We start from the raw sequence: 10,528 nt of genomic DNA, 5'->3' as shown, positions 1-10,528 counted from the left end.
TGAAGAGTAACGAGTGCTCTTTCCAAAGGAGAGTTTTCAAACTGCTGGGCTGAGCTTTTGGAAAGAGGAAAGGCATGGATGCTCCCGGGACAGGGAAAAACAAGGGCGTACCAGACCTTCTGCTAATTTAAATGACAACAAATGGCAGTGCTTTATAAGTCTGTTGAAACTGTTGGCACGTGTTCTCCGTAGCTCCTTCTGTGGTTTTGGATTCGATTTGAAGGAAGACAGAAAGGGATAAATGAGGCTTTTTGAATTATTATTATTAAAATGATTTAGCGTTTTCATTTGACTTTTCAAAATGATGATGATCTTTTATGTTTCTAGTAAATGGGTCAGAAAGTCAAGATACATTTTGTTGTATTTCATCGATATCGCCTAAAAAAATTAAACAACACTGTCATATTTTTATCATGAAATGTTACGATTAAATGCTTTATATGTATGGGAATTGAAATGTAATTTACTGTATTTATACATTTCTTTACTATTTACCAGGGCTGACAAAGTTGATTCATGAACATTTAGCAAATTAGCTAAAATCTGCTACTATTTATCTGCTGTCCCTAATCATTTTACCTTTTTAAACCTAATTTCAGGGGTCACAGTTGTGTGTTTTCTTATGTTTGGCTGGCATCCTTCTTCGTCTTATTCCTAGTGTAGCTACAAAAGTGTAAATATAGGCAGAAAAACCTCGTACACTCGTTTAAAGCCTATATTGATTGGGCCTAAGTCCTAACAGTCTAAATGTAGACACTAACTTAAGAGTATCGTGGGTCAGCCTGAACTGCTTGGCAACAATGTCAGAAGTGGGCTGAACGGTGGTGGTTTTGTAATCTCTGTCTCATACTCGAGTTTGAACTGCATATTTTCCGTTTGGAGGATATTTGTTTAACTACTGATGAAGGAAACTCTAAAGTATTGCAGCAACGGGCGGACACATATCCTTGGCATCATATGTGGTTTTGTATTTTCATTTTCTAATAGCATGCATGTTTATAGCGAAAAGCACAGGTTCTCTTTGCTGGCAGTTTTAGTAGCTTATTCCTCCAACTCCCTCCCCCTTGGCCCTTTGTCAATCTGTGGCTTTTATATTTCACACTCAATTGTTGAATTACAAAAGGTCATGGAAAGTAACCAAAAAGAGCAAACAAAACCAAAGACTTTGGGTGTCCGTTTCGCTTGGTCTTTACAGTGGATTGTCGCTTGAACACAAAAGGCTGCACCCTGTCCAGCACAGACTCAGAAGTTCACTCGTTTTTTGTTTGTCATATTGTTCTTCTGTTTTTGTGATTTTTCAAAACAGTCAATTCTCGACAGATGATCTTGGTGACGTATACATCATGATGAGCGAGATATCCAGTGGCTGATACCATTAATGTCCAAGAAGAAGGAAAATTGTGTACAGGGGCCTGTGAATGCTTCCTTCCACATCTTCCCATTTGGCCCATTCATAACAACTTCAAGTATTTTTTTAAACAACAGCATGAGTTCTGCAATATACATTTTTTCTACTCTATTTAGGCTATTCTACATCCTGGTGCTAAGCCAGAGCCAAGTCAGCCCCTATACTACTTCGCAATTTCTTTTTTTTTTAACACTATTTCCATTTTATTTTATTCATACTTACAGTAGGCCACTGGATATTGATTTAATGTTTTTTTTGACTACGAGTAAATTGTAATACTTGCAGCTACAAGGTATGAGTTTTAAATATATATATATTTATATATTTATATATTTATATTCTTTTAAAAAGCATTTAGTCCTTTGGTCCCTATTTCCTAAGGAATGATGCATGTAAATTATCCTGGATTCTCCTCCACGGCTCCTCTGTCTTCTTGTTTTTTCTTCGTTTAATCCAGAGCTTGCCCTGTCACAGAGCACAACACCTGTGTAGGCACAAAAACCAAAATGGCAGCAGGCTGGTGTGTGTGTTAGTGTGTCATGTGGTTCACTTCAGTACTTGAGTTGGCATTTGCACGTATTTATACATGTACAAAGTAATTTTTTTTCTTCATTTTTATATCTTCTTTAGGTGTATATGTTTGGTTCGCTTTTATGTGTGTTTCTCTATATCCTGTGTCGGTATGCATGCTTTGAGCATAATGAGTCTATAAAGGTTTTTCCCCGTCATGTCTAAAAAAGAGCAGCAAAAGTTGGTCTCTGCAAAAAATCTTCTTCCACAGACGCCAAAGCAAAACAGGGGAAAAAGAGGCATTTGCGAAGAAAAGAAGAATGAAAAAGAAGAATAAGAAAAACTCTGGGATCCTTCTTTCAGTCACCCAATCTTTCCACAGGTTTCTCCAGCAGGATCAAGGGACCACCCTTCCTTCATGATATGTAGCAGAGCAAGAAGTCTTTGTACTTTTACTGCACTTGTGGAAATAAGGTGTTGTGGCCCTTCATCCTGTGACAGAGAGAGAAGAGAGACAGAAATAGTGGATTTAGAGCAGTGGCGGTGGCAAACATGTTCAGGGTTGCTGGATCCTGGTTATCACACAGACTGACAGGCACAGCCAACAGCATGAGAAACAGACAGGAAAAGGAAGGTGGAAAAAAACATGAGGGTGTCAGTCAAAAACAGAAATAGGTGGGCTAAGAGTGGGTTGGAATGTTTCTGTTGGAAACCACAAAGAAAAAGACACTGATTTAAAAAGGTCAACCTCATTTAAAACATGTTCCAGTACGCAATAATGTTCTGGACATAAAAGCAAAGAACGAAAAGAAAAGACTGTAATGGCAATTGCTGTCCAGTGTAAATAAAACATATAGACTTTAATCTGGGCTCACCAGAAAACACCTACACAATTCCTTTCTTACATTGTGCCTCGGCGTTAAATGTGTCCACGCTGACAGAGGATCTAGTTTACGGGCTATCATTCCTAATATGTGGTGAGCAATGGTGTGGGTGTTTAGCAACTAAGAAAACGACTCCCTGGGAAACAAGATGAAAGGGTCGGCTGGTGTGCGCCCAGTCGCTCTTTGCCGTACCTATCCTGGAAATGAGCTTATTATTTCATATGTCTCTCTGTGCTGAGGAGTGAATAGAAAAACATGCTCTGTGTATTAAAACAAACATGGTGATTAGCAATATAAACCCCCTCTCCAGTAGCTCAATGCCATCTCAAAAGTCGCTAGCTTCCAGCGTGATTTCTACGTGAACTCCTGTGTTTCGGCGTGAGCCATTTGTCTCTACATTACATCCCCTTAATAGCACAATCTTTTGGATGGCTCTATAAAGGACACCTGACTGTTAAGAGGCAGTGTTATTGATAGAAAGACTTCATCACTTGCTGCTTGCCTGGATGGAAACAGCAGAGTTCATTGCATACACAACAGGAGAGGGTGTCGCCTGCAGTGCAGCTGAGCGAGCAGAGCAAACCAGCCTGGAAAAAGTATGGCCAAGAAAAAAAGGATCTTTTACACTTTAAACTTTTTTGCAGACCATAAAGGTTTCTAAAACAAACTTAAAACATATTTATCTGAGGGTTTAATGTAGACAAATCTGCAACAATCAAAAGCAAATAATGCCGCTGTGCACATTTTTCTATATTTGTAAATGCATGTGTACAAGTGGCTTTTGGCAATGTGCTGTATCCAGCTCTCCTAGTGTAATTGCTTTGCTCCCTCATAAATAAATAAATGAGAAGTGATTCTCATGTTAGGCAAATAAAACAATCTGGCAGAAGTACTCCCTGTGCGTATGAAATCCACAGAGAAGTGGAGTGTCAACATTTGCTTGTGCTCTTGGATCCAACTCTGAAAAATTAATTGGCTACACACGCTGTCGATCAGGGCAGAAACGGCTCCTATTGCAAAGGTTATCAATTTGTATTAAAATCATAGATAGCTGAAAAACATTGTTGATGAATGAGAGGGAATATAGAAATAGAAATGCAGTACATTCATACACATGAACCCACAAGAGAAAGTAAAACATCACAAGGGCACACGGTACAAGAGCACAAAGGATTAAGGCCACTTCCAGTTAAAGTCCACCAACCAGTCGGCACGTCATTTACATTATATGTACCACAATACCAGCCAAGAGAGGCATCAGTAAACTGCACTCCACAGACTGCAAATATACAGAATACACTATTTACAATCAAGAGTCTAGAGAGAGAATTTGAGAGATACCAACGCCACGTCATGCAATGCAGTCACAGTCCCACCACATGACGTCATCCAAAAGAAAATGACACCATGGGCTCACTTACAGCTGTGGGAACTCGGCCCCAGACAGGAGGGGGTGTGGCTAATGCAGGCAGGCCACCTCACACTGTGATGGGCCATGTCAGGGCCACGGTGTTGGGTGCAAAAGAAGAAACAAACAATGGGATTTTCTTTTCCTAAAGTCACATTTAACACCACATCCACACTTCACCCCACACTTGCTTCGCCTGGCAAATGAAGTTATATCTCTGAAGCTGAATGGAGACAAAAGTATGGAAAGCAAAACAGATATAACAGAGGACATCATATTTAACAAGGTAACAAGGTTCCAGAGCTGGAATCTTCCCGGTCTCACAACAATTGCAGGTTAAAAAGTTGAATTTATGTTTTATATTCACAAAATTACCCTTAAGGCAGAGAGGCATATTTTAGGAACTTGCTCGTCTACTGTAATTGGATTTGCCTTGCATTGTTTACTATGAGGGTGCCCCCCCCCCCCCCCCCCCGTTGAATTAAGTTTATCTTTAAGACACAGAACGCAATTTCAGAAAAGGGTGACTCCTAAGACCAGTGACGAAAATGCTGTCTGATCGTGTTTTTAATTCAACTTCAAAGTGAACTAGCAAAGCATTACAGAAAGAAAGACTCTGAAGTTATCAGTGCATTAAGGTTTGCGCACTTCTACCTTGGAACACAAAAGCTCATCATTCACATTTCATCAGGTTATTTCATCATAATAATGCAGGGGGATTTGAATTAAAAAGATGTAGTTGGAGCTGCATGCTCGCCTCGCTCCCCAAAACTTTCTTCTCTTGAACTTCATAATACGTGCCGGGTTTTGGTTGGTGCAGCACTAAGAAAATGACAATGACAAGGATTGTGCACAAAGGGACGAGTGACAAATGGATCAAGAAACACACACACACACACACACACACACACACACACACACGCACACACGCACACGCACGCGCACACGCACACACAACTTTCAACATACAAAAAAAAAAGAAATACAAAATTGCCCATCCCCTCCTCGTAAGGATGACTTTTCTGTGAATCGAATACTTTTAAAAATCTCTAACAAACTAGGGGTATGTTAATGCTGTTTATTGATGGAGGAATGTCAATCTAGCCTTATGTTATTTATAATATTTATAAGATAAGATAATCCTTTATTGTCCACACATGGGGAAATTTCATTGTTGTAACGCAGGTAGATACAGTGGAAAAGGACAGGTAACTTATAGGAAGTTTAAAAAAAAACACTCTTAATAGAAGAACTCTTATAAACAAAAACTCCTATAGACAAAACCTCTCATTTCCTAATAGGGAATGGAGGGGGAAAATAAAGATAAAATCAAATAAAAACATCTAGCGTAAGACAAGATAATACTAATAATAATAATGGTAAATTAAACACTCTATTTTCATCAGTTATCTAATTGAGGGTTGAACCTTAACTTTTTACAGCAACCCAGGAAGTCTATCTACACCGCTGGTCAGTTCTCCCTCATATCAGCGTCACTATTTACCTCTAGAACTACAATAGATGAGAAGGAGGGCTTCTCTAGAGTGTCTCATCTCACCCAGCCATCCTCTCATCGCTCCCACCTCTGCTTTCATTCTGCATCTAGCTCTCAGTATCCTGCACTCGGCCTCACACCGCTCTCATATCTGGTAAATACTTATATATGTGAATCATATGTTATTGTGCTCTGGCAGCGGCACTTTGGGAATATTGAGTATTGTGAATTGTTCGAATAAAGCAATGGCATTAGTTTCCATTGAGAGAAGATGTTTCGTTGTTAAAGGTGGTATGGACGATTTTTTTCAGCAAATTTTTTATCATATTTCCTCGTGGCGTGGATAAATCATTTGTCCTGCCACGTATCAATCATAAAACGCACCTACCGCTCACCTGCAGCCGCGTGCGGTTCGTGCCCACGTTTCCGCGTGCCTAAGCGCATGGATCTATCATAATATAGTTCCCTCAGTGTACGGGGCAAAATGAAGACGGCGAAAGACAGTTGGAGCTGACGCAGAAGTGGACAGAAATCTACAGGAGACGAGCGATGCGATGCGCTCTGTTGCGCTAATAAACAAACGCACGTGTGTGTTGTATCAGTCCGCACGGGGGAGTGCACATGCGCACTTCCGCCTGCGTTCTCAAATCGCCGAAAAATCGTCCATACCGCCTTTAAGCTTTGTAAAAGTGTGGCTCTTTCTGTGTTGAAGCAGTGCTGAGTGAATGACACTGTGCTTGGCAGCCTTGGTTTTCATTAACATTTGGTTTTCTCCCTGTGCCATCTGCAGTCTAACTAATCTCATCCTCCATGATATAAATGGGTAAGATGATCATTTTAGATATGACTTTTGAATGACTTGTGTAAAATCTGTAAGTCCATTTTACTTCTCCTACTTCTATAATAAAACAAATCCCACTTTTACAGAGATAAGACTTCTATGTATTATAAAAATGCAGCACTTGATGAGCTCCACTTTCTCTTAAATAAATGTTTGACTGACTTTTGCACGTTGCTAAGCAGCAGGGACAAGTCTACTGCTGTACTATTTTCAGGCTGAACCGATTGGCCTATGCATTTGTGAACTGGTGGTTTAACAGCTTGTATTGATTTTCTGAGCTATACCCAGCAGACAGCTATTTATGCACAGCTAGGTATTGATGATGTCATTAATTTGCACTGGAGCAACCTGCATCCGGTACAAATTAGATTTTGGACTGCAAAGGAAACAAAAACAATTTTGTGAAACGAGGCGACCTGACAAAAATCTGAAGTGGCTCATTTAACCAAAATTGATGCCTGGAAGAAGCTGGTGCCCTGACACATCCAAAACAGCATGACCAGAAATAGAAGCATACAGTATCTCTCCAACACTCCTGAATTGTCAAATCTGACAAGTTGACATTTCTAAAAATGTACAATCCAAGAGAGTATTTTTACTTATATTAAGTTAGAAGCTGGTTTGTCAAAGATGTGTGCTTAGAATTTGTAAAAAAAACGCCAACTGTTAACTCCCAATTAGTATACAACTTAACTATAATAACATCTAATAGTTTGCTGGAATCCTCTCTCCCCAATAGTCCTAGAGAAGCGAGCACAAAAGTTATGTGTTTGTAGTTTTTAAGAGATAAACTGTTTTCAGATTCAAAATATCTCTTTAAATGCTGAAGTAATTTGTCTGAAATAGCGCAAAATTACCTCTGCTTAAAAAACAGAGACCTGAACATAGGCTTTTTTTTTAGTTATCTAAATAAAAAACCCTGTTGTATTTTAGAAGAAAGAACCTTTACTTTACCGGGGTATGGACAGAAGACGAGTCAGTAAGGTCGGTTGGCATCCTTTGGACGCTTGAGCTGTACCTTCAGCCTCTTCATGCCTATCTGAAAACCATTCATGGCCTGGATCGCCGCTTGAGCACTGGACGGATTATCAAAACTCACAAAACCTGAAACAAAAACACAGAGGCGAGCCCATGGGTGAAAAAAGAAAGGTCTGAGATTGAAGTTTCCACGGAAAGATAACAGAAATCGAGAAAGGCACAGTGAATAGAGGAACGTGATGAAAGGAGCGAACAGGAAGACCCCTTTTAACTCCTGACAATGACGTGACAATAGGCCTTTGTTTTGTCTTTTGAGCAGATTAATTGGAAATCTCTGAATTAAAAAAAGGTTACACAAAGCACCGGTGCCTAATAACATTGATATATTAAAAAAACTGGAGGAGATTTAAACTCGGCACAAAACCATGAAAGGGTTTAAAAGTGTCATGTTACCTGCAGTGGTGTGGAGGGCTGTGTATGTGCACGTGCTCATGAATTATTACAGCAAAGTATTTATTTCACCATCAATCATATCTGCTTATGGTACAGGTTCAGATAAGTTTAGAAATGGTTGTGCATTCATTCTACAACCATTTCACTTTAGGTTCCTAACACCTGATGGACAAAAAAAAAAAAAAAAATGAAAATAACATGTTTAAAAGATGTTTGAAGATGTTTGAAGAAGACAAAATGTACTAACAGTGCAAATGGATAAGTGTTGTTATCATAACTTACACAAGAGGCAGGTTTTATGAAGGGTGTTATAAAGTGTTCATGGGACTAAAATTTTTAACATTTTAGCCCAAAATTAAGGCTAAGAGAAACTAATTGTATTCATCATTATTTATTTTTTTATGTTAGATAGCCAATAGTTAAAATTATATACATCTAAACAATATTTTTACTGTAATGGCTAACGCATAACATACATTAAAAGACATGAACTATAAGAAGGACAAGAACACCGGGCTGTTTGTAAGAGGTCTGTGTGTGTGTGTGTGTGTGTGTTCCTGTCTGTGTGTGTGTGTGTGTGTGTTCCTGTCTGTGTGTGTGTGTGTGTTACTGTCTCTGTGTGTGTGTGTGTGTTACTGTGTGTGTGTGTGTGTGTGTGTGTTCCTGTCTGTCTGTCTGTGTGTGTGTGTGTGTGTGTGTTACTGTGTGTGTGTGTGTTCCTGTCTGTGTGTGTGTGTGTGTGTGTGTGTTACTGTCTCTGTGTGTGTGTGTGTGTTACTGTGTGTGTGTGTGTTCCTGTCTGTCTGTCTGTGTGTGTGTGTGTGTGTTCCTGTCTGTGTGTGTGTGTGTGTGTGTTCCTGTCTGTGTGTGTGTTTGTGTGTGTGTGTGTTCCTGTCTGTGTGTGTGTTCATGTCTGTGTGTGTGTGTGTGTTCCTGTGTGTGTGTGTGTTCCTGTCTGTGTGTGTGTGTGTGTGTTCCTGTCTGTGTGTGTGTGTGTGTGTGTTCCTGTCTGTGTGTGTGTCTGTGTGTGTGTGTGTTCCTGTCTGTGTGTGTGTTCATGTCTGTGTGTGTGTGTGTGTTCCTGTCTGTGTGTGTGTTCATGTAAGGGGATAAAAGTGCAGGGCAGCGAGGTCGTGATGAGCTGCTGGGAGCGAGGGTCTGGTAGGACACGGGGTGCTGCCTGCCTGAGTTATCGCCCCGGTACGGAGGCAGAATTAGCCCACAGCCCTTCCACGGCATCGGGACTCCTCTCCAAGCTCTTATCAGACACCCGCGTGATTGACAGGCTGAATTTTTCACCTGCCAGCTGATTTGATCACACCGCTATGGGTCCAATTTAATTTGGGGGGAAAGGGCAGGCTTTTGTCAGTGCAGGTGAGATAAGGCTGCTGCTTTTACAAACCCTTTAAACAAACTGAGTAGGGAAAGGGCCTGTCAGCTGCCAGTGATCCTCCACTCCGATCTCCTCACACTCGCGCATGCACCGACTCGGCCTTTAATGAACCTTCATAACTCACGTTCTACATGCCAAAGATGTCGGCCGGTGTCAGGGTACAGTAACACAGAAGAAATAGTTTGGTGTTGGAATGAAAAGGCACCTGGATCCATGTACATTCAAATACATATGTATAATAAAATGGGATGTCGTGTTGGCCGCTCTTCCTGAGCCTCAATGCCCTGAACAATTCTGGAGTAGGAGATAAGAGAGCCCTGCAGCACATTATATCAGTGCACAATGACTTTTTATGCATTTTTAATGTTTTACAATGATGATGATGGCACGAGAACATGTGGCAATGTCCTCTGTATAGATAAGAGGCATTTGGAGAGTTGTGGCACAACTACTATACTACAATAAAACACATTATTATGTTGCATATTTGTCCAAAAATGTGAATATGAAACAGAGCTCTAAACCTCTCAGATGAAACAAATAGACTCATATTTATTCCCTGCTGAAAGATATTTCCCGCATTTAAAGTGTGTGAGTAATTTTGTTCTCAAATAACCTTTTGAAACGCATTCATGAGTTGAATCCAGTTAATGCCACTTAACAAGGTAAGCTTTGATCACTTAAAAGTCATCATTAGGTAACTAAATGCTGAGGATTAAGTGAAGTATATACTGATTATTAAGTATTTTTTGTAGGCTTGATGACTTCAAAAGGAGTCATCAAATAGGATTCATATGACTATATTTCTATGTATAACAATCATACTGGGGCTGTGTAAAGGGCAAGGCAATATGTATTACGTTTAATGTTGTTGCCGTCTATTCAGAGGTTCATATACGTAGTGAATTAGTGGTAACTCAGGGGAAAAGGTTGGGAACATTTTACTGCATCTCTTTTCGTCACTGTTTGATGGCTTTCAACTAAATTACTGTTACCTGCCATTGTCAAGAAACTATAAAACAAGGTTAAAGCAATTGATACGTCGTTGTCTATAATGAAATACTGCATAGTTAACGTGAATTAATTTCACATATTTTAATGCTGCCTTCCTTGCTTGGACTACTTAATTTGTTAATTTTGTTCAGAAGAGCCACGGGA

General features: G+C 39.9%; 1 protein-coding gene across 7 annotated transcripts in view; it reads right to left on the bottom strand.

Moving 5' to 3' along the window:
• Positions 1-1,957: 1,957 nt before the first annotated feature.
• celf6 (CUGBP Elav-like family member 6) overlaps positions 1,958-10,528 on the bottom strand; it is a 145,646-nt gene continuing 137,075 nt past the window's right edge. For 6 of the 7 annotated variants that reach the window (XM_072464676.1, XM_072464678.1, XM_072464677.1 and 3 more), the window contains 2 exons: positions 7,501-7,650; positions 1,958-2,410 (listed from right to left, as the gene is read on the bottom strand). In XM_072464676.1, coding sequence (XP_072320777.1) covers positions 7,523-7,650 — 128 coding nt within the window. In that variant the 3' untranslated portion in view covers positions 1,958-2,410; positions 7,501-7,522. Of the gene's footprint in view, positions 2,411-4,223; positions 4,286-7,500; positions 7,651-10,528 lie in introns of all 7 variants that reach the window. The other variant, XR_011931208.1, reaches the window with a different exon arrangement.

This window comes from Eucyclogobius newberryi, unplaced genomic scaffold (assembly GCF_026437365.1).
Source record: "Eucyclogobius newberryi isolate DKJ021-1_F unplaced genomic scaffold, fEucNew1.0.hap1 SCAF_5, whole genome shotgun sequence".
Lineage (NCBI taxonomy): Eukaryota > Metazoa > Chordata > Actinopteri > Gobiiformes > Gobiidae > Eucyclogobius > Eucyclogobius newberryi.
This window is presented reverse-complemented; position numbering and strand designations above follow the sequence as displayed.